General features: G+C 41.9%; 1 protein-coding gene across 6 annotated transcripts in view; it reads left to right on the top strand.

Annotated features, from left to right (window-relative positions):
* The window catches only part of LOC129861988 (coiled-coil domain-containing protein 136-like), a 50,349-nt gene extending 35,452 nt beyond the window's left edge, over nucleotides 1–14,897 (top strand). For 4 of the 6 annotated variants that reach the window (XM_055933242.1, XM_055933245.1, XM_055933246.1 and 1 more), the window contains 8 exons: nucleotides 215–289; nucleotides 2,227–2,327; nucleotides 2,789–2,990; nucleotides 5,128–5,236; nucleotides 5,784–6,066; nucleotides 8,117–8,248; nucleotides 10,169–10,281; nucleotides 11,892–14,897. In XM_055933242.1, coding sequence (XP_055789217.1) covers nucleotides 215–289; nucleotides 2,227–2,327; nucleotides 2,789–2,990; nucleotides 5,128–5,236; nucleotides 5,784–6,066; nucleotides 8,117–8,248; nucleotides 10,169–10,281; nucleotides 11,892–11,904 — 1,028 coding nt within the window. In that variant the 3' untranslated portion in view covers nucleotides 11,905–14,897. The remainder of the gene's footprint in view (nucleotides 1–214; nucleotides 290–2,226; nucleotides 2,328–2,788; nucleotides 2,991–5,127; nucleotides 5,237–5,783; nucleotides 6,067–8,116; nucleotides 8,249–10,168; nucleotides 10,282–11,891) is intronic. The other 2 variants (XR_008760694.1, XM_055933243.1) reach the window with 2 other exon arrangements.
* Nucleotides 14,898–24,509: the final 9,612 nt, after the last annotated feature.

Here is a 24,509-nt window from a genome sequence, read left to right as displayed (position 1 = left end):
TCATTTCTCTCTCTCTCTCTTGCTCTCTTTCTCACTCTCTTGCTCTCTTTCGCTCTCTCTTGCTCTCTCATTTCTCTCTCTCTCTCTCGCTTGCTTGCTCTCTCTCTCTCTCTCCCTCTCTCTCTCTCTCTCTCTCTCTCTCTCTCTTTCTCTCGCTCTCTCTCTCTCTCTCTCTCTCTCTCTCTCTCTCTCTCTCTCTCTCTGCCCCACACAGGTCTATTGGAGGATGAGCGTTTGACCAGTGCTCATCAGGCAGAAGCCTTCGCACGACAGGTCCACAACCTGCAAGGTACTGTCTGCAGCCATGTAGGCCCTCTGACTAAATGTGCATTTCATTAATGTAAATTTCTACCGGGGATGGACTTGGACCAAAATTCGTCCCAGGCTTTTTTAACACACCGGCCCATTATTGTCCTCGAGGCCCCCGCACTGGCCCATTTTTTTTCTAGGTCCCACAATTATTAGCTAAATAATTATAATTTCTACACCAGGGTTATTTCCATAATACTGAAATACTGAAGCGTCATGTACTGTAATATGTACCATCGTGATCGACGACACGAATACATGTCATGCTAACTTTAACACAGAGAGTGCATGTCATGCTAATTTTAACACAGAGACTGCATGTCATGCTAACATAAACACAGAGACTGCATGTCATGCTAATTTTAACACAGAGACTGCATGTCATGCTAACGTAAACACAGAGACTGCATGTCATGCTAATTTTAACACAGAGACTGCATGTCATGCTAATGTAAACACAGAGACTGCATATCATGCTAACTTTAACACAGAGACTGCATATCATGCTAACTTTAACACAGAGACTGCATATCATGCTAACTTTAACACAGAGACTGCATATCATGCTAACTTTAACACAGAGACTGCATGTCATGCTAACTTTAACACAGAGACTGCATGTCATGCTAACTTTAACACAGAGACTGCATGTCATGCTAACGTTAATACAGAGACTGCATGTCATGCTAACTTTAACACAGAAACTGCATGTCATGCTAACGTTAACACAGAGACTGCATGTCATGCTAACGTTAACACAGAGACTGCATGTCATGCTAACGTTAACACAGAGACTGCATGTCATGCTAACGTTAACACAGAGACTGCATGTCATGCTAACGTTAACACAGAGACTGCATGTCATGCTAACTTTAACACAGAGACTGCATGTCAGGCTAACTTTAACACAGAGACTGCATGTCATGCTAACTTTAACACAAAGACTGCATGTCAGGTGTGGGTTTGATGATTAGTTGAATCAGGTGTGGGTTTGATGATTCGTTGAATCAGGTTTGATGAATAGTTGAATCAGGTTTGATGAATAGTTGAATCAGGTGTGGGTTTGATGATTCGTTGAATCAGGTTTGATGAATAGTTGAATCAGGTGTGGGTTTGATGATTAGTTGAATCAGGTGTGGGTTTGATGATTAGTTGAATCAGGTGTGGGTTTGATGATTAGTTGAATCAGGTGTGGGTTTGATGAATAGTTGAATCAGGTGTGGGTTTGATGATTCGTTGAATCAGGTTTGATGAATAGTTGAATCAGGTGTGGGTTTGATGATTAGTTGAATCAGGTGTGGGTTTGATGATTAGTTGAATCAGGTGTGGGTTTGATGATTAGTTGAATCAGGTGTGGGTTTGATGATTAGTTGAATCAGGTGTGGGTTTGATGATTCGTTGAATCAGGTTTGATGATTAGTTGAATCAGGTGTGGGTTTGATGATTAGTTGAATCAGGTGTGGGTTTGATGATTAGTTGAATCAGGTGTGGGTTTGATGATTAGTTGAATCAGGTGTGGGTTTGATGAATAGTTGAATCAGGTTTTGGATTTGAGGATTAGTTGAATAGTTGAATCAGGTGTCTGTTTGATGATTAGTTGAATAGTTGAATCAGGTGTGGGTTTGATGATTTGTTGATAAGTTGAATCAGGTGTGCTAGATCGGAAATAGATCAAGTGGAACAGCCGAGGTACCTGAAGAAGAGTTTTGAGAAACACTGTCGTATCGACAGCCACCTAAACCCCTGTTCCTGTTTGTTTGTGCGTGTCCTCCCCTGTAGCCCAGGTGCGTTCGGTACAGGAGGAGATTGACCCTGTTCCTGTTTGTTTGTGCGTGTCCTCCCCTGTAGCCCAGTTGCGTTCGGTACAGGAGGAGATTGACCCTGTTCCTGTTTGTTTGTGCGTGTCCTTCCCTGTAGCCCAGTTGCGTTCGGTACAGGAGGAGATTGACTCTCTGGAGGAGGAGAAGAAGAGCGAACTGACTGAGGCCCAGGAGGAGCTACGCCTGGCCCAGGAGGAGGTGCTGCTTTACTTTACTTTCCTTGTAATATTTCACATTAAGGTGACTTTACTTTAAGAGCTATTCCACTTTACTTTAAGCTATTCCACTTTACTTTAAGCTATTCCACTTTACTTTAAGCTATTCCACTTTACTTTAAGCTATTCCACTTTACTTTAAGAGCTATTCCATTTTACTTTAAGAACTATTCCACTTTCCTTTAAGCTATTCCACTTTACTTTAAGAACTATTCCACTTTACTTTAAGCTATTCCACTTTACTTTAAGCTATTCCACTTTACTTTAAGAGCTATTCCACTTTACTTTAAGCTATTCCATTTTACTTTAGGATGCTTTACGTTACTAGTTCCAGAAGTATGTATGTGTTCTCTGCGAGTTCTAGGGATGGTGAGTTCGTGACTGTTCCTTGCTTGTGTTGAAGGTGCTGCTGCTGAGATTGATGTTTTCATTAATTCATTACAGGTGCTACTGCTGCAGCAGGCGGCGGAGGAGTCGGCGGCTGAGAGGGAGAACGACATCGCCTCCCTACAGGAGGAGCTTTGTCGCCATCAGGCCGAGCTGGGGAGGCTCAACGAGGAGACACAGGAGTACGAGCTGGAGATCACCACGCTCCGTGCCGAGATCAGCATGAAGAGTCAGAGGAGAGAGGAGGAGAGGAGAGGAGGTGAGAGAGCTTTAGGGGAAGTGGTGGGGAGAGGAGGGGGAGGAAAGGACAGGAGAGAGAGAGGAGAGGATGAGAGGAAGTGAGAGAAAGGGAAGAAGGAGAGGAGGTGAGAGGGGAGGAGGACAGGAGAGGAGCTGAGAGAGAGTGGAGGAGGAGAGGTGGGAGAGAGGGGAGGAGGTGGGGAGGAGGTGGGGAGAGGAGAGGAGGGGAGGAGGTGGGGAGAGGAGGGGGAGGACAGGAGAGAGAGAGGAATGAGGAGAGGTGGGAGAGAGGGGAGGAGGTGGGGAGAGGAGGGAGAGGGAGAGGGGAAGAGGTGGGGAGAGGAGGGGGAGGACAGGAGAGAGAGAGGAATGAGGAGAGGTGGGAGAGAGGGGAGGAGGTGGGGAGAGGAGAGGGAGGACAGGAGAGAGAGGAGGGAGGAGAGGAGATAGACAGAAGTAGGAGCTGGAGATCACCACGTGGCAAGACGAAATCTGGGAAGGTCATCACAGGACATTTCACTGATCTCATGTCCAGCAGCCAGGTCAAAGCAACATCAGCAAACAGCTTGTGTAAAGCCATCCTTCCCTGAGTCACACCCTAACCCTCTCTACAAGAGCACAGCAGTGATGTCATGTACTGGGAGAGAGTCCCTGATGTCACTGTGCCTCCCCCAATGCCTCATTCCCTGACTAACTCAGTGTGACATCACCTTTCTGGTATCCTGAACACACACCCTCTCCCCCACCACCACCACCCCTGCAGCTCACTATGAGAGAGCAAGCGGTGGGGTGTAAAACACTTTTGTAATGCTGCAGCCTTTTCCTCAACCCGTTTTATTAAACCCCAGCCTTGATTTATGTGTTTGACAGTGAGATGCTAACCATCAGGGGCAGACTGGGACCAGAAATTGGCCCTGGCATTTCTAACACACTAGCCCATTTGTCTCCTTGAAGCCCCCACACCGGCCCATTTTTCTTTTACTTGAGTCCGCCATTATTAGCCAGATAATCATCAGTTTGCGTACAAAACCAAGTTATACAGGCCCACTGGGCAAAAAAATGGACCAGCCGTCTGGCATTTTCCTGAAATGCCAGATGGCCAGTTTGCCTCTGCTAACTATGATGCAACCAGCAATATCACAACCAGCATCTGATGCATAGGTTTCATAATGTTATCAGTATAGATGCCTAGAAAGCACAGCCTAGGTGTGGCAGAGTCGGTAGGGTTTGGGCAGTTGTGGAAAAAGTGCCCAATTGTCAACCTTGAGTAAAAGTAAAGATACCTTCATAGAAAATGACTCAAGTAAAAGTGAAAGTCACCCAGTAAAATACTACTTGAGTAAAAGTCTAAAAGAATTTGGTTTTAAATGTACTTAAGTATCAAAAGTAAAAGTATAAATCATTTCAAATTCCTTATATTAAGCAAACTAGACGGTACCATTATTATTATGTATTTATTTTTGATTGCCTGAGGAACACTCCAACACTCAGACATCATTTACAAACAAAGCATTTGTGTTTAGTGAGTCCTCCAGATCAGAGGCAGTAGGGATGACCAGGGAGGTTAACTTGAGAAGTGTGTGAGTTGGGCCCTTTTCCTGTCCTGTTAAGCATTCAGAATGTAATGAGCACGTTTGAGTATTAAGAAAAATATATGAAGTAAAAAGTAAATACATTTCTTAAGGAATATAGTGAAGTATAAGTAAAAGTTGTCAAAAATATAAATAGTAAAGTAAAGTACAGATACCCCAAAAACTACTTAAGTAGTACTATAAATTATTTTTACTTAAGTACTTTACACCCCTAGGTTTGGGTCACAGGTTTATAGCTGTCACATTCCAGTCTGACGTTAGGTAGACACACACCAGGTCTTTGTCTTTCTGGGTCTCTCATTGTGTCTCTTGACTATTTATAAGGTGCATGGGCATGTACAACAGGATGAATAGTTTTGAGGGGTAGGCCACATGAGTATAGACTCAGAGTTGATACTTTATGTAAACCGACAAAGTGTTTACCTGTGGCTGAACCTGTGGAGGATGTGTTGCTAGTACCTCCCCATTTCACTCTGTGTCAGACCATTTTCTCCTGGGTCGTACCTAATGAACACGACCCTGGGGTATGATGGTCCTGTGCTGACTCTTGTCCTGTGTATTCAGGAGACGTAGAAACACTGAAGCAGGAGTGTGTCACGTTGAGGGAGGAGTGTGAGACATTGAAGAATGACAACAGACGTCTGACTGAGAGACTACAGCTACAGAGGACAGTGTGAGAAAATCTTCTTCTTGTTCTTTTTGTTCTTGCTGTTCTTGTTCCTGTTATTCTTCTTGTTTTTCTTCTTCTTGTTTTTCTTCTTCTTGTTCTTCTCATTTTTCTTCTTGTTCTTCTTGTTTTTCTTTAAATTGTTCTTGTCATTCTTGTCATTCTTGTTGTTCTTCTTGTTATTGTTCTTATTGTTCTTCTTATTGTTGTTCTTGTTCTTGTTGTTGTTCTTCTTGTTCTTCTTGTTGTTGTTCTTCTTGTTGATCCTGTTGATCTTCTTGTTTTTCTTCTTAATATTTTTTTCTTATTTTCTTATTCTTTTTATCTTCTTGTTACTGTTCTTGTTACTCTTCTTGATCTTTATCTTCTTGTTCTTGATCTTCTTATTCTATTTTTTCTTGTTGATCTTGTTCTTCTTTTTAAAATAAAAAAATGTTGGTTCTTCTTGATTTTCTTGAACTTCTTGTTTTTGTTCTTCTTGTTATTGTTCTTCTTGTTCATTTTCATTCACTTTATAAATTTGTCATTTTCTTGTCTCCTCTCTCCATCCCAGTTCCAACAGCCACCTGTCCCTGAAGGAGGATGGGGAGGACACCGGGATCAGAGTGGGCACAGAGATGGGGGGCATGGCTGAGAGCTACATGACCATGGCAGACTGCCAGTCAACGGGCACAGGCACCAACTGCCGCCTGAAGGACGTGTCCATTCAGAAGAACATCTCGTTCGACGGGAAGCCCATGACCCCCACCGGCTGGAATGGAGGATTTGGGGAGATCGTCTCACTGAAGGACCAGCTGAAACAAGCTGAGGAGAAGGCCTCACTGGTACAGAGACAGGTACGCTACATAAGATGAAGATGATTAGAAGATACAGTGGTGGTACAGGTCCCCGTGTGGCTCAGTTGGTAGAGCATGGCGCTTGCAACGCCAGGGTTGTGGGTTCATTCCCCACGGGGGGACCAGGATGAATATGTATGAACTTTCCAATTTGTAAGTCGCTCTGGATAAGAGCGTCTGCTAAATGACTTAAATGTAAATGTAATGTCATTGATGCCAACTGAATTTCTGCTGTGCTGCGCAAGAAACCATTAGGTGGTTCAAGTAGGTTTTAGGTGGGTCATTGTGGCACAGAAAAGTGTGACTCCCACTCCCACATTTAGAACTATATTGAGTGACTCACACACCACACATAGCACAGTAGCAAAATAAAACATCAGAGAAGCAGCTGGCCAATCACAGACTACCCTGTCACAAAAGTGGCTAATACTTATTTTTAGGTACTGCAGTAATGGACAACACAACACAATGCACTAACCTGGCCTGCTGTTTACATTACGTTCACAACGTTCTGAGGTGTTCTGAGGTGTTCTTTCCAGGGAGTGTTCATTTGCCACTGTCCTTCTGCTTGCTCTTTGAGGTATAACCCAGGTGACTGTTAAGGCTCTTTGTGACATCTGTGGATATAAAAAGGGCTTTGTGAATAAATCAAATCAAATTGTATTTGTCACATTTTCGCCCGAATATAACAAGTGTAGTAGACCTTACTGTGAAATGCTTCCTTGCAAGCCCTTCACCAACAACGCATTTCAAGAAATAGAGTTAAGAAAATATTTACTCAATAAACTAAAGTAAAAAAATTACATAACAATAATGAGGCTGTATACTGGGGGTACCGAGTCAATGTGCGAGGGTACAGGTTAGTCAAGGTCATTTGTAAAGTGACCATGTATAGATAATAAACAGCGAGTAGCAGCAGTGTACAAACATAGGGGAGGGGGGGTCAATGTAAATAGACCGGGCGGCCATTTGATTAATTGTTCAGCAGTGTTATGGCTTGGGGGTAGAGGCTGCTAATGAGCCTTTTGGTCCTAGACTTGGCGCTTCGGTACTACTTGCCGTGTGGTAGCAGAGAGAACAGTCTATGACTTGGGTGACTGGATCTTTGACAATTTTTGGGGCCTTCCTCTGACACCGCCTAGTATATACAGTACCAGTCAGTAGTTTGGACACACCTACTCATTCAAGGGTTTTTCTTTATTTTTACTATTTCCTACATTGTAGAATAATAGTGAAGACATTAAAACTATGAAATAACACATATGGAATCATGTAGAAACCAAAAAAGTGTTAAACAAATCAAAATATATTTTATATTTGAGATTCTTCAAAGTAGCCACCCTTAGCCTTGATGACAGCTTTGCACATTCTTGGCATTCTCTCAACCAGCTTCATGAGGAATGCTTTTCCAACAGTCTTTAAGGAGTTCCCACATGCTGAGCACTTGTTGGCTGCTTTCCTTCACTCTGTGGTCCAATTCATCCCAATCCATCTCATTTGGGTTGAGGTCGGGGGAATTGTGGCGTCCAGATCATCTCGGGACTACACATGTGGAGATCATCCGTTCACCTACTCTGCGTCTAACACGGAACCCAAACCGGCTGTGTGCGTGCGCCATTGTGCGCTATCGTGCATAAATGTATTTTGTCCCCCTACACCAAACGCGATCACGACACGCAGGTTAAAATATCAAAACAAAGACACGGCGGTTGGAACCAAAAATTCTCAAATTTAGAATCAGACCAAAGATCTCGACCCACGCCACTTCAGCCCTGCCTCTACTATTTTCATTTTTTAAAAATGTTATAAATGTGATGGATTGATCCATGGGTGTCAAACAAATTTTGCCTCAGGGGCCGTATTCAGTCATCAACCAGGTCCGGAAAGTCGTACTGAAAATTGGTTATATATTTCCTCACCCTAAAAATTTGGAAAAATTTGTCCTCTATCCAGTGTTTTTTGAATTTTTGATGCTCCCTGACTGTCTAGCTTTCATTTAGGTGATTATTCGAAGATTATTAGATAGTTTGCTCTACTCTGTCTCCCTCAGTGTGACGGTTTGAAGACCGAGCTGAGGGAGCTACAGGTGCTATATGGCTGCAGCCAGAGGGAGAGGGCGGGGATGGAGGAGGAGCTACTGCGCTGCAAGGCTGAGTTGGAGCGGCTGGCTGGAGGGGGGCAGGTGAGATCACACTGGTGTTAGAGGTCAGGGGTCACAGGGGTCACCATAGTGATAAGAACTAATAATGGTATATTGCAAATCTATTGCAAGGCTTTTGGGCGTATGGTGTCGTTTCTGACTGTTTTCTGACTTCCACATTTCTCTGCTTGAGATTTTTTGCTCTTGTGTTTGCTGTATTTCTTGTTTTCATTTGCGGAAACTTGAACATTTTTGTAGAAAACACATCACACTCATTCTGTGTCTGTTGATTCCATGTGTTATGTGTGTAGATACTGTAAAATATATATATATTCACATATATATTCATATAATGTATGTATTTATATATCTAATTGACTGCATATTATAATATGTTTGATATAAGCTGACATTAACTGTCAGATCATGCTTGAGAGCTGTGATCTCTGTCTGGCCCTGCAAACTGCCTTCCACTTTGTCTGTGTAATGCCCTCCCTGTGGCAACACCAACTGTCCCTGTGCTTCGTGTCAAACTGTCTGCCTGTCCTTACTCTGTCTCAGTCTACAAATAATGTTCCTGTGCTTGGTGTCAAACTGTCTGCCTGTCCTTACTCTGTCTCAGTCTACAAATAATGTCCCCGTGCTTGGTGTCAAAGTGTCTGCCTGTCCTTACTCTGTCTCAGTCTACAAATAATGTCCCCGTGCTTGGTGTCAAACTGTCTGCCTGTCCCTACTCTGTCTCAGTCTACAAATAATGTCCATGTGCTTGGTGTCAAACTGTCTGCCTGTCCCTACTCTGTCTCAGTCTACAAATAATGTCCCTGTGCTTGGTGTCAAACTGTCTGCCTGTCCCTACTCTGTCTCAGTCTACAAATAATGTCCCCGTGCTTGGTGTCAAACTGTCTGCCTGTCCCTACTCTGTCTCAGTCTACAAATAATGTCCCCGTGCTTGGTGTCAAACTGTCTGCCTGTCCCTACTCTGTCTCAGTCTACAAATAATGTCCCTGTGCTTGGTGTCAAACTGTCTGCCTGTCCCTACTCTGTCTCAGTCTACAAATAATGTCCCTGTGCTTGGTGTCAAACTGTCTGCCTGTCCCTACTCTGTCTCAGTCTACAAATAATGTCCCCGTGCTTGGTGTCAAACTGTCTGCCTGTCCCTACTCTGTCTCAGTCTACAAATAATGTCCCCGTGCTTGGTGTCAAACTGTCTGCCTGTCCCTACTCTGTCTCAGTCTACAAATAATGTCCCTGTGCTTAGTGTCAAACAGCCTGCCTGTCCCTACTCTGTCTCAGTCTACAAATAATGTCCCTCTGCTTAGTGTCAAACTGTCTGCCTGTCCCTACTCTGTCTCAGTCTACAAATAATGTCCCCGTGCTTGGTGTCAAACTGTCTGCCTGTCCCTACTCTGTCTCAGTCTACAAATAATGTCCCTGTGCTTGGTGTCATACTGTCTGCCTGTCCCTACTCTGTCTCAGTCCACAAATAATGTCCCTGTGCTTGGTGCTATACGTCCACATGCTTTGTATGTGTTTAACGTGGACATGGGAAATGAATGAAGATAGAGTTAGGAGGTTTTCAACATCTTGTTCTGTGTCACTATGTTCCATTTTTCATTGTTGTTTATTTTGCCACCACAGACAATTTCAGCCACATATATAAGCACATACATACTTACACACAATGTACTTACATTCTTCAAATCTTTGAATTTACACTACATGACTTAAAGTATGTGGATACATCCTATCTATCTATCTCTCTCTCTCAGTCCGTCCGTCTAAGTCCATGCCATGACTTCCCTCAGCCTTTATGCCATATCACGTTTCATTTCTGAGTTATTTGTGTGATTTTGTGGTGTCCATATGTCAACGTTTCTGCCCTCCACTCATTTATTATTTCGTTCTCTCCATTCCTCCCTCCATCTCCATCCACCTGTCCCTTGTTTTCTTCCCTTCATTCAGAGCTATATCCATTCGTCTGAGTCTCCTGTTCTCTCCATCCCCTTCATAGGAATAATTGTAATATTGGGAGTGGTTTGGTGCTGGTTGTCCGAGCTGGCGTCACAGAAAGCAAGGTAGGAGGAAGGATACTTCTCTGTCGGTCGTCTGCACTTTGGCTACGCATCTAATATATAGATATTACTGTATGTAGTTCAGTAAAGTAAAATTAGGTAGTCAAGTAAAGTATTCTTAAAGCCTAATTCTTACAGATTAACCTTTTACTGCAGTGGGCTAAATCAGGGTCAACCAGAGTGTTTCTTGGTAGTCTTTAAGAAATCTACTCTGAAACAAAAGTGAACACCTCACACACATGGTTATGGGTTGTACCATGTCAGATATAGAGTTGAGATATATTCCATTTTGAGTTTGCATCCCAATATATATATATATATATTACTGAACAAAAATATAAACGCAACATGTAAAGTGTTGGTCCCATTTTCCATGAGCTAAAATAAAAGTTTGCATAAATGTTCCACATGAACAAAAAACGTATTTCTCTCAAATGTTGTGCACAAATTTGTTTACATCCCTGTTAGTGAGCATTTCTCCTTTGCAAAGATAATCCATCCACCTGACAGGTGTGGCATATTAATAAGCTGATTAAACAGCGTGATCATTACACAGGTACACCTTGTGCTGGGGACAATTAAAGGTCACTCTAAAATGTGCAGTTTTGTAACACAACACTATGCCACAGATGTCTCAAGTTTTGAGGGTGCGATTGGCATGCTGACTGCAGGAATGTCCGCCATAGCTGTTGCCAGAGAATTTAATGTTAATTTCTCTACCATAAACCACCTCCAACGTTGCAGTACATGTAACAACGCCAGCCCAGGACCTTCACATCTGGATTCTTCACCTGCAAGATCGTCTGGGGAGGGGGTCGCGGGTGCTTAGAAGTATTTCTGTCTGTAATAAAGCCCTTTTGTGAGGAAAAACGTATTCTGATTGGCTGGCGGTGGGTGGGCCAAGTGGGTGGGCCAATGCCCTCCCAGGCCCACCTATGGCTGCGCCCCTGCCCAGTCAAGTGAAATCCATCGATTAGGGTGTAATGAATTTATTGCAATTGACTGATTTTCCTTTTATGAACTGTAACTCAGTAAAATCTTTGAAATTGTTGCATTTATATTTTTATTCAGTATACATCACAGATGACTGAAATACAATATAGATAGATACAATATAGATACAGCAGATTTCAGCCAAAAAAAAAAAAGTTTATTAACAATAAAATTATGAAAAATATGAATGACATTCCACCCATGAGGCCACTAGAGGTCACTTTGATCATTCGACTGCAGGAAAGGTCAACAGAGTTTTGGTTTGATCAGGTCCTGAGAATTGACCTAGGAGTGGCAATACACTTTTGTATAATTGGATAATTGCTAGGTAGAGACTTCCAATTACAAAGTCACATTTATCATGAGACATACAGCACACGCATAAAACATACCAAGTATTTTTGTGTGACAGACATGAGACAGGTGGGCCATTTCATACAGTACTCTCTAGTATGACATCACTTCTAGATTTGTGTTTGATTATTTGACTCTTTTCTATGTCCAAAATGTGTCTGAGTGTATTTAATGAGTGGACTAAGTGCTCATGTGTGTGTGTGTCTCACAGTAAGTGTGCTTACCTCTCTAAATGCTACCTCTGACTTCTCTCTCTGCGTCCTCAGGGGTGGGATATAGAACGGAACCCTATTCTGACTGTCACCGCGGCAACAGCTGTGCTTCTGATCGTGGCTAGCTTGTTGAGAGGCCCGATGTTGAGCAGATCGGTAACAAGTTATACCGACAAAGACGGTAATGTCTGCTTATAGACAACTACCCTCCATCCCCACCCCCTTATCACATCGATCTGGGACGAACAACAGATCACACGCCATTCCTCTAATTCATCGCTAGGAAGAAGATATTTAGATGACAACTGTTCAGAAAACAGGAGGATCTTGAAAAGGAAAACTTGAGAAAACAGGAGATAACAGTGCTCATAGTTCTGATGGAAAATATGGACTCCTTTTCTCTCCTGTTCTGGGGGACACAGGTCTTCGTGAAGCTGAGAACATAGTGTGGATACTTACATTTAATTGGATAGTACCTTCCCGCATAAATCTAGCTGGTTCTGCCCCTGTGGCATCTCATTCTGTCCCTGTCTCTCTGTCTGTCTCACGGGTCTTGACTATGGGACTCAATTTGTCCTGAGTTTAAATGTCTTATACTACTCTTATACAACTCTCATCTTGTATTTTACTAAATGTATTTATTAATATGTTAATTGATTGGTCATCTTTTAACAAGAACCACCTCTGCACCTTGCACATTTGCTGAATTAAAAGCCTTAAATAAATAAATGAGGTTAAATAAATAAATAAAATCCATATGATGTTGTAAATAAGTCCTAGTAGAATCCTTCTGAAAATATAATTATATCTACACGTGTAATTCATTATTTAAAGGAATATGTCGAATACCTGAAATAATTTAATGTCTGTGCCCGTGTCTTGTGAATAGCTCAAACCATGGGGATTTTTCTCAATTAGAATTAAATTAATAATGAAGACCTAGTATAGAGTTCTAGTCTAGAGCGACAGATGCTTTCCCGCAATTTTTTTTTAAAGGCAATAGTTAATTTATAAAGCATACGCTCTAAAATATTTACTCATCAATTTACATTTACTGAAAAATCCAATGATCATTCCAGATGTCCTACCTACAGTGAATCTGTTATTAGTGAGGATGTTTAATCTGGGTTTTCAGAGTTGTGTAAATGCCTATTTGTTATGGTGTCCTCATTAAAGGGGGAAGTGTATGGGAGATATGTGTGCTAGTCTAGCAGCTGTCCTAATGCAGCTGTCAATCCTAGCCCGGTGTTTCAAGTCTATGTTTAACCAACCATCTCACCCACATACGAGTGTCCTAGCTATTTTTGTCCAGTCACAGTCACTTCTTTTATTTACTGAACTTAGTGCACCGTCAGACAGACTTGGGTTGAAATACCAGTCTGAAATCATTTCAAATACCTTATCTGTGTTTGATTGAGCTTCCTGATTTAATGGACCAAAATAATAGTCCCCAAACTGGAAACCCCACCCATTTGTCACTCCAGGCAGTCTAAAGAAAACACTCAAAGCATTTGAAAGAGTTGTACATAGTATTTGAAGCCAGGTGTGCCGTGGGTAAAGCATGCATGGCTTCTGCCTGCGTTGTCATATAGTGACTGTATAATTAACCACCCAAATATGTCAACCACAGTTAGCACGCCCTGCCTGTATTTTCTTCTTCTTCCACATCCCAGACTACATGAGTCAGCTCTCATGCCAAGCACGACCACACTGTCCCTGATATGCCTTTGATGAGTTCACCAGTTCACCCGTGAAGTGTGGGCCCATATTTTTTTTTTTTAAAGAGTCTCATAGTAGGAGTTCTGATCTTGGATCAGTTTGAACTTTGGGATCATAATGAACAAGATCACATGGACGGGGACGGGGGCGGGGAGGACTGACCCTAGATCAGCACTCCTAACCCAATATGCTTTATGGATATGTGGATTTATGGATACATTAACTGTATATTATGGATATGTTTCGTACAGCAACACATTAACTGTATATTATGGATATGTTTCGTACAGCAACACATTAACTGTATATGACCTCTGTGTCATGTTTCGATAGCGTGATCTATGTTTTTGAATATGCTGTAGCAGCTATTCATACAACAGACAAAGGACAGCGAGTATTTAACCTTGAGCTTGTGAATGTCTCAAAATACCTAATGTACACACTGTTCATAACTGAGTTGTTTCTGTACTTTTTACCTACTAACACTTTCTTAAATGTGGAGAGAAAGGACTGTGTTTTTTTTTTTAAGGGGGAGGGATTTTCTTGGCTTGGGTTGGTCTTTCCACATGTTCTGAAATGTCATTAAAATTAATTTTTTCTTCTTCTCCAGGTACACAGCTAGAGAATGTTGACAGTCAGCATTCCATAGTTGAATGATGCTTGTGAACATACCATAGATAGGATATTTATATTTGTGCTGTGTCTGGTCGTACGTGATGATATGCCTGTGTGTGGGGGACAGAAGATTGGTAGACCATGAGGCAGCTAAACAAGTTTGATTGCAGAATGCATTCTTGAAATTGGATTGTTATGTCAATTATGTCAATCGTTTTTTTGGCAAATTCTTAATGTGTCTGGATTGAACAGTTCAATTTGTCACAAAAACGAGACAGCATTTTAAACGTTTTAAATGATCTGTTTAACAAACTGTGAAATTTTGTGACACAGTAAAAGTCTAGCTACTTTAGAGTTGACAAGGCATGCTATATATAGTCTAAGAGAAAACTTTAAACGTTTATTTATGTTTAATATGAGGTTTCTGTTTTACTTTATATTTGTTGGAGATTCAGAAGTGGTATAGACAAATGTGGGAGAGAAATATATTACCAAAATCTCCATTTGTAATAGCTTTGTAGACAGTCTATTTTGAGAGAGCAGTGTATATATTCATAGCCAAATTATGTAAAAGTGTATTTATGGTGAGTTTATTAAGAGAACCAATGTTGATAAGTGTTTTCAATACCTCTGTTTGGATGAGTAGTCAGTGCATGCAGGTAGAGGTTGTTTTCGGTGTTAGTTCCCAGTATAAGTATGCTAAAATAAACAGCCCACCAAAATCAATACTGATCCTCTGTTCACAAATGAATCTTGAATTTAGTTGCGGGACATCTAACAACGGACAACAGTTTGTTTTCATTCAAGTTCCTACATCTTCACAGACAAAGGATGGAATAAAACCTAGAGAGAAGCAGTAACACCACCTCCTACCAAATATCTTTCTGCTGCTAAACTTCCTGAACTTTAGTTCATATAAACGTTGCTTTAACCTGAACATGATTGTTTAAGATTATTAAACCTGTTCTTCAAAACAAACACTACTGTGTTTACATGAGTTATGACCCTTTATATTATGGTTCTCAGTTTGCTGCTTACGTTTTGTTCCCTTTGACTTTGTTGTTTTGAATATACAGTAGTCGTGGCTATGTTGTTACCTGGAGGTATATTATACAGTAGTCATGGCTATGTTGTTACCTGGAGGTATATTATACAGTAGTCGTGGCTATGTTGTTACCTGGAGGTATATTATATAGTAGTCATGGCTATGTTACCTGGAGGTATATTATATAATAGTCATGGCTATGTTACCTGGAGGTATATTATATAGTAGTCATGGCTATGTTGTTACCTGGAGGTATATTATATAGTAGTCATGGCTATGTTGTTACCTGGAGGTATATTATATAGTAGTCATGGCTATGTTGTTACCTGGAGGTATATTATATAGTAGTCATGGCTATGTTACCTGGAGGTATATTATATAGTAGTTGTGGCTATGTTACCTTGAGGTATATTATATAGTAGTCATGGTTATGTTGTTACCTGGAGGTGTATTATATAGTAGTCATGGCTATGTTGTTACCTGGAGGTATATTTTGAACAGTAAATTATTTGAAAAATAAAATATAATCACTCTTAGCACTGTACGTGTCAGTGATATGTACAGTATGTAAACATGCAAATATTGATGGGATGGCTGATAATGTCACGGAAGTGGTGGCAGGTAATCTAGCGGATAAGAACATTAGCCGAAAGGTCAGTGCTTCGAATCCCTAACCTGACTACGTGAAACATCTGTCAATGTGCTCTTGAGCAAGGCACTTAACCCTAATTGCTCCTGTAAGTCGTTGATTGGATAAACGCGTCTGCTAAATGACAAAAACCTATCAATGGGGCTAGAAGCCATGCTTTGTTATGATTCTGAAAGGCCAGATAGCTAACAACAATGACAAGAAGCAGCCATGTGTGTCATCGTAGGTGGGTCGTTTCAGCTAGTTTTATCTTGTTCCCCAAGTGGTGAAGGTATGCAACAACACCTGTGCCACGCTGATCTTCAACACGGGGCACCCACAGGGGTGTGTGCTCAGCCACCTTCTGTATTCCCTGTTCACCCATGACTGCGTAGACACGCACATCTACAACTTAATCATCACGTTCGCTGACGACTCAACAGTGGTACACCTGATTAACAACAACAATGAGACAGCCTGCAGGGAGAAGGTGAGAGTCCTGCTGGAGTGGTGCCTGGGAAATAACCACTCTCATCGTCAACAAAACAAAGGAGCTGATCGTGGACTACAGGAGACATCGACGAGGCCGCAGTGTAGTGGTGTAAAGTACTTAAGTAAAACTACTTTAAAGTACTACTTAAGTAGGTTTTTGGGGTATCTGTACTTTACTATTTCTATATTTGACAAATGTTACTTTTACTTCACTACATTCCTAAACAAAATGATGTACTTTTTACTCCATACATTTTCCCTGACACCCAAAAGTACTCATTACATTTTGAATGCTTAGCAGGACAGTAAAATGGTCTAATTCACACAATTATCAAAGAGAACATCCCTGGTCGTCCCTACTGCCTCTGATCTGGCGGACTCACTAAACACATGCTTCCTTTGTAAATGATGTCAGAGTTGGGGAGTGTGCCCCTGGCTATCAGTAAATAAATTAAACTAGAAAATGTGTCAGTCTGCGTTACTGAAACAGGCAGCTCAACAGGACAGTTGAGCTAATTTTGACAAACAATATTAAATTAATTTAAACATATGAATTTTGTTTGGCATATTTTATCATCTCAACCAATACCATTTAGTAAAACAATCCTATGGTTTTCATTTTCGGACTCCCATATTTTTTTAAACAGCGTTTCAAAGATGGTTGAAAACCAGGAAGTGAATGTGAGCAAAACCGAATCTCATTTACCATAATTTTTTGTACTAATTCTGTATTATATGGGAAATTACAAGGTTGTAAAATATTGTTGACCTCTAAAACATAATTTAAGAATGATTAAATTACTAATATGTTGTTGTTTTACAATTTTAAGAACTCCTGAAAAATATCCTCTACCAGGTGTTTGAGCTGCCCATTAAAGGAATACTTATAAACCATGTAATCTTATAATCTCCACCTGGCACAGCCAGAAGAGGACTGGCTACCCCTCAGAGCCTGGTTCCTCTCTAGGTTTCCTCCTAGGTTCCTGCCTTTCTAGGGAGTTTTTCCTAGTCACCGTGCTTCTACATCTGCATTGCTTGCTGTTTGGGGCTTTAGTTTGGGTTTCTGTACAGCACTTTGTGACATCTGTTGATGTACAAATCAAAGCAAATCAAATTTATTTATATAGCCCTTCATACATCAGCTGATATCTCAAAGTGCTTTATAAATAAAGGGCTTTATAAATACATTTGATTGATAATAAGTCAAAGGTGGTGATAATGGACAATAGAGAAATATTGTTCCGGGATATTTTTGGCTGTGCAAATACAAAAAGCCTTTCAAATTGATATCAATATTTACTGTTATGTTCTATATGTTTCACAATATCATTCAGTACACGTCATTTAACTGGTATTCTAAGCATATAAACCGTAAACACATACATTTACATGCATTTGAATATTCCTATTTTTACACACAATTGTATCATATTTGTTCAACATTTGATGTCAGTCCTAATTTAACTAGGCCTATCTTCCATTTTAAGTAACAGAAGCAGACATAATGTAAATGAATGTATACTATCTTTTGGAAGATGTTAAAAGTCTATGCAAATTCCAGTACAAAATTAGTTTACTCTAATTGGGCAACTTAATTGGCTGGTGGAGATGTTTGCAATGCATAATCTATCACAGTTTTAGTCATAAAAACAAAAAATATTCATTTATGGCCTTTATGGAGGCTAAATACACATATTATTTTCTTGGTGTACTGGTTAAAGGGTTAATGTGATAAAGAAAAATCTTGTTTATAACAGAGACCAGTTGGTTGCATTCTGGTTATATGACGTCTTCTCATTACAAGCCGAAGACAACGTCACCAAGACGTCATGTGCCAAATGTTTCCCAACGGGTAGCGGTAGAGCGTTTAAGGTTTTCAGAAGGAATCCCATTCATGAAATCACCAGCGCGACCCGTGTCGGTGTCACACAGAGCGACGAGCGACTCTTTTCCCGGCATCACATTACACAGGCCGTATAACAACCAATACACTGAACTCTATGTCTGCGTTCCAAATGACACTTCCTTACATGGTCCACTACTCATGACCAGGGAATAGGGAATAGGGAATAGTGTGCTATGTGGGACACAGTCTCCTATTTCAGTGTCATTAAGTCTCTGACAGCCAGGCAGTCATTTCAGACATACGAGGGGAGGCTCCGGATGTGCCAAGGATGTTGACGAGGTCTTCTATATTACACTCATTACACAGAGACTTTACTAACACTCACGATTTACTGAGTTTGTATGTAACCTCAAGGGCCAGAATTAGCCTGACTGGCAGTTATACTGGACCGACGGTGAATATAGAAATGATCTTGATCTATTGACTCAAGGGCAAGTGTCTGAAGAACGTTCTGGAATATATTCACTGTGTGATACATTTACTTATAATAAACATGTCGTTGGCCTCCCCGAGTGGCGCTGCGGTCTAAGACCCGGGTTTGATCCTAGGCTGTGTCACTGCCGGCCGTGACCGGGGGTCCCATTGGGCGGCGCACAATTGGACCAGCGTCGTCCGGGTTAGAGGCGGGTTTGGCCGGTGGTGCTTTACCTGGCTCATCGCGCTCTAGTGACTCCTTGTGGCGGGCCGGGCACCTACAGGCTGACTCCAGTCGTCAGTTGAACGATGTTTCCTCCGACACATTGGTGCGGCTGGCGGGTGTTAAGGAGCACGGTTTGGCGGGTCATGTTTCGCCTCTCCCGAGCCCGTTGGGGACTTGCAGCAATGAGACAAGATCGTAATTGCATCGCAATTGGATATCACAAAATTGGAGACAAAAAGCATCAAAAAATACGTCGTAAATGATCCTGATTTCATTTAGGCCATTTTGAGCTAGTTGGGGAAAGAAGTTAGAAAAATGTATACAAGGAGGGACATAAAGCATTAAGACTAATAAGAAGTTATTAAGGCTCATACATGCTTATAACAAGTTATTAAGCATATAACATAAAGTATTATTTTTTCTGAAGTGTGTTAAAACAACAAGAAGGAATCCTACCAGTGTCTTGTCTGGGGTATGACTATTCTCTGTGTATGTCTCACAGTTATCCTGGACATTCTCTGTGTATGTCTCACAGTTATCCTGGACATTCTCTGTGTATGTCTCACAGTTATCCTGGACATTCTCTGTGTATGTGTCACAGTTATCCTGGACATTCTCTGTGTATGTGTCACAGTTATCCTGGACATTCTCTGTGTATGTGTCACAGTTGTCCTGGACATTCTCTGTGTATGTGTCACAGTTATCCTGGACATTCTCTGTGTATGTGTCACAGTTATCCTGGACATTCTCTGTGTATGTGTCACAGTTATCCTGGACATTCTCTGTGTATGTCTCACAGTTATCCTGGACATTCTCTGTGTATGTCTCACAGTTATCCTGGACATTCTCTGTGTATGTGTCACAGACATTCTCTGTGTATGTGTCACAGTTATTCTTAGCCCACTACTAGCTATGCTTACCCCGTCAAGGTTAGCTAACACTCTGTGCGTGTGTGTCAGACCTGGTTTCAAACAGTATTTTAAATCACTTAAAATACTTCAACTGGGTTTGTCTGGCACAATAAAATAGTCACAAAAGTGCTGTCCCAGCATCATACAGTTTACACCAAGCGCTAACATGTGAGTTTCGTGATCTGATCAACATGATCCAATCACTATTCAAAGTTTGTTGCATATCCATCCCACTGTGTCCCCATTGTGACCAGATTAGCTGGTGTCTCCCTGTATGCAAAGTAACTTTAAAGACAATCACTGATGGCATAAGTCAATGGTGCCACCTGTCAATGATTTTAGAGGGTCGGTTTAATGACGATTTAAATGGTTTGACCATCCAGATCTGTTTACGCCAGATTGATATCCAGACACAATGCCTGTTAATTGTCTACACCTGTCTACAAATGTGGGCACATAAACTTTTTATAATGATGTTATTGATAAGTTATTTTAGGCTAATTTCATAACAACATACAGCCAATCACTCTGTTGAACATTCTCAGAGCTGTAGGTCACTTAGATAACAGCTGACTTTGCAGACTAATGTCTGGTCTAAATATCATTAGTTGATGTTAGCGTTTATGGTATTTGCCTGGCATGACATAATATGACATCAAAGTTTCCCTCAGCTCCCTCTGCCCGTGAGGAGGTCAGGGGTCATTTGATCTCTGGTCAACAATTGCAGAGCTGCATTGAAAGGGACACTAGTCTTCATGGAGGAACGCATTGTTGACCTCTGTGAGATTGTTTATTGACAATACATATTTCACAGAGAGGTGGCACATAATTGAGAACCATACGTAATGACAATGACTTTCGTAGCTCGATGAACAACTAGCAATACGACCTCATTGCTCATAATCAAGCTGCCCAAATCTCTCTTTCTTTCTCTCTCTCTCTCTCTCTCTCTCTCTCTCGGAGATAAAGATAATCCCTATCAGTATAAATATTATAAAAATTATTTAGCAATTTGGTAAAAGGGGCAAAAGGACAGCATAACCATCAGACGCTAAACACAAAAGCCCCGTTTATACCTGGTGCTAATGTAACAGTTTAACTTTAGTCCGTCCCCTCTTCTTATTTGTGTCCTTTAATAGTGGTTTCTTTGCAGCAATTCGATCATGAAGGCCTTATTCACACAGTCTCATCTGAGTAGTTGATGTTGAAATGTGTCTGTTACTTGAACTCTGTGAAGCATTTATTTGCAATTTCTGAGGCTGGTAACTCTAATGAACGTATCCTCTGCAGCAGAGGAAACTCTGGGTCTTCCATTCCTGTGGCGGTCCTCATGACAGCCAGTTTCATCATAGCACTTGATGATTTGTGCGACTGCAGTTGAAGAAATTTTCAAAGTTCTTGACATTTTCCGTATTGACTGACCTTCATGTCTTAAAGTAATGATGGACTGTCGTTTCTCTTTGCTTATTTGAGCTGTTCTTGCCATAATATTTATTTTTATTTATTTATTCACCTTTATTTAACCAGGTAGGCAAGTTGAGAACAAGTTCTCATTTACAATTGCGACCTGACCAAGATAAAGCAAAGCAGTTCGACACACACAACAACACAGAGTTACACATGGAGTAAAACAAACATACAGTCAATAATATAGTAGAAAAATAAGTCTATATCCAATGTGAGCAAATGAGGTGAGATAAGGGAGGTAAAGGCAAAAAAGGCCATGGTGGCGAAGTAAATACAATATAGCAAGTAAAACACTGGAATGGTTGATTTGCAGTGGAAGAATGTGCAAAGTAGAAATAGAAATAATGGGGTGCAAAAGAGCAAAATAAATAAATAAATTAATAAATACAGTAGGGGAAGAGGTAGTTGTTTGGGCTAAATTATAGATGGGCTATGTACAGGTGCAGTGATCTGTGAGCTGCTCTGACAGCTGGTGCTTAAAGCTAATGAGGGAGATAAGGGTTTCCAGCTTCAGAGATTTTTGTAGTTCGTTCCAGTCATTGGCAGCAGAGAACTGGAAGGAGAGGCGGCCAAAGGAGGAATTGGTTTTGGGGGTGACCAAAGAGATATACCTGCTGGAGCGCGTGCTACAGGTGGGTGACCAGCGAGCTGAGATAAGGGGGGACTTTACCTAGCAGGGTCTTGTAGATGACCTGGAGCCAGTGGGTTTGGCGACGAGTATGAAGCGAGGGCCAGCCAACGGGAGCGTACAGGTCGCAGTGGTGGGTAGTATATGGATTTAACTTTGGATTGGAGATGTTTGATATGAGTCTGGAAGGAGAGTTTACAGTCTAACCAGACACCTTGGTATTTGTAGTTGTCCACATATTCTAAGTCAGAACCGTCCAGAGTAGTGATGCTGGACGGGCGGGCAGGTGCAGGCAGCAATCGGTTGAAGAGCATGCATTTAGTTTTACTTGTATTTAAGAGCAGTTGGAGGCCACGGAAGGAGAGATGTATGGCATTGAAGCTCGTCTGGAGGGTTGTTAACACAGTGTCCAAAGAAGGGCCAGAAGTATACAGAATGGTGTCGTCTGCGTAGAGGTGGATCAGAGACTCACCAGCAGCAAAAGCGAGATCATTGATGTATACAGAGAAGAAAGTCGGCCCAAGAATTGAACCTTGTGGCACCCCCATAGAGACTGCCAGAGGCCCGGACAACAGGCCCTCCGATTTGACACACTGAACTCTATCAGAGAAGTAGTTGGTGAACCAGGCGAGGCAATCATTTGAGAAACCAAGGCTATCGAGTCTGCCGATGAGGATGTGGTGATTGACAGAGTCGAAAGCCTTGGCCAGGTCAAAGAATAAGGCTGCACAGTGTTGTTTCTTATCGATGGCGGTTAAGATATCGTTTAGGACCTTGAGTGTGGCTGAGGTGCACCCATGACCAGCTCCGAAACCAGATTGCATAGCGGAGAAGGTGCGGTGGGATTCGAAATGGTCGGTAATCTGTTTGTTGACTTGGCTTTCGAAGACCTTAGAAAGGCAGGGTAGGATAGATATAGGTCTGTAGCAGTTTGGGTCAAGAGTGTCCCCCCCCTTTGAAGAGGGGGATGACCGCAGCTGCTTTCCAATCTTTGGGAATCTCAGACAACACGAAAGAGAGGTTGAACAGGCTAGTAATAGGGGTTGCAACAATTTCAGCAGATAGTTTTAGAAAGAAAGGGTCCAGATTGTCTAGCCCGGTTGATTTGTAGGGGTCCAGATTTTGCAGCTCTTTCAGAACATCAGTTGACTGAATTTGGGAGAAGGAGAAATGGGGAAGGCTTGGGCGAGTTGCTGTGGGGGGTGCAGTGCTGTTGACCGGGGTAGGGATAGCCAGGTGGAAAGCATGGCCAGCCGTAGAAAAATGCTTATTGAAATTCTCAATTATAGTGGATTCATCGGTGGTGACAGAGTTTCCTATCCTCAGTGCAGTGGGCAGCTGGGAGGAGGTGTTCTTATTCTCCATGGACTTTACAGTGTCCCAGAACTTTTTTGAGTTTGTGTTGCAGGAAGCAAATTTCTGCTTGAAAAAGCTAGCCTTGGCTTTTCTAACTGCCTGTGTATATTGGTTTCTAACTTCCCTGAAAAGTTGCATATCACGGGGGCTGTTTGATGCTAATGCAGAACGCCACAGGATGTTTTTGTGTTGGTTAAGGGCAGTCAGGTCTGGAGAGAACCAAGGGCTATATATGTTCCTGGTTCTAAATTTCTTGAATGGGGCATGCTTATTTAAGATGGTGAGGAAGGCATTTTTTTAAAATAACCAGGCATCCTCTACTGACGGGATGAGGTCAATATCCTTCCAGGATACCCGGGCCAGGTCGATTAGAAAGGCCTGCTCGCTGAAGTGTTTCAGGGAGCGTTTGACAGTGATGAGTGGAGGTTGTTTGACCGCTGACCCATTACGGATGCAGACAATGAGGCAGTGATCGCTGAGATCTTGGTTGAAAACAGCAGAGGTATATTTAGAGGACAAGTTGGTTAGGATGATATCTATGAGGGTGCCCGTGTTTACGGCTTTGGGGTGGTACCTGGTAGGTTCATTGATCATTTGTGTGAGATTGAGGGCATCAAGCTTAGATTGTAGGATGGCTGGGGTGTCATGCATGTCCCAGTTTATGTCACCTAGCAGCACGAGCTCTGAAGATAGATGGGGGGCAATCAGTTCACATATGGTGTCCAGAGCACAGCTGGGGGCAGAGGGTGGTCTATAGCAGGCGGCAACGGTGAGAGACTTGTTTTTAGAGAGGTGGATTTTTAAAAGTAGAAGTTCAAATTGTTTGGGTACAGACCTGGATAGTAGGACAGAACTCTGCAGGATAGGACAGAACTCTGCAGTAGATTGCAACACCGTCCCCTTTGGCCGTTCTATCTTGTCTGAAAATATTGTAGTTAGGGATGGAGATTTCAGAGTTTTTGGTGGTCTTCCTAAGCCAGGATTCAGACACGGCTAGGACATCCGGCTTGGCAGAGTGTGCTAAAGCAGTGAATAAAACAAACGTAGGGAGGAGGCTTCTAATGTTAACATGCATGAAACCAAGGCTATTACGGTTACAGAAGTCATCAAAAGAGAGTGCCTGGGGAATAGGAGTGGAGCTAGGCGCTGCAGGGCCTGGATTCACCTTTACATCACCAGAGGAACAGAGGAGGAGTAGGATAAGGGTACGGCTAAAAGCTATGAGAATTGGTCATCTAGGACGTCTGGAACAGAGAGTAAAAGGA

Source organism: Salvelinus fontinalis, chromosome 9 (assembly GCF_029448725.1).
Source record: "Salvelinus fontinalis isolate EN_2023a chromosome 9, ASM2944872v1, whole genome shotgun sequence".
Classification (NCBI taxonomy): domain Eukaryota; kingdom Metazoa; phylum Chordata; class Actinopteri; order Salmoniformes; family Salmonidae; genus Salvelinus; species Salvelinus fontinalis.
Note: the sequence above shows the minus strand (reverse complement) of the source record. Positions and strands in the feature narration are given on the sequence as shown.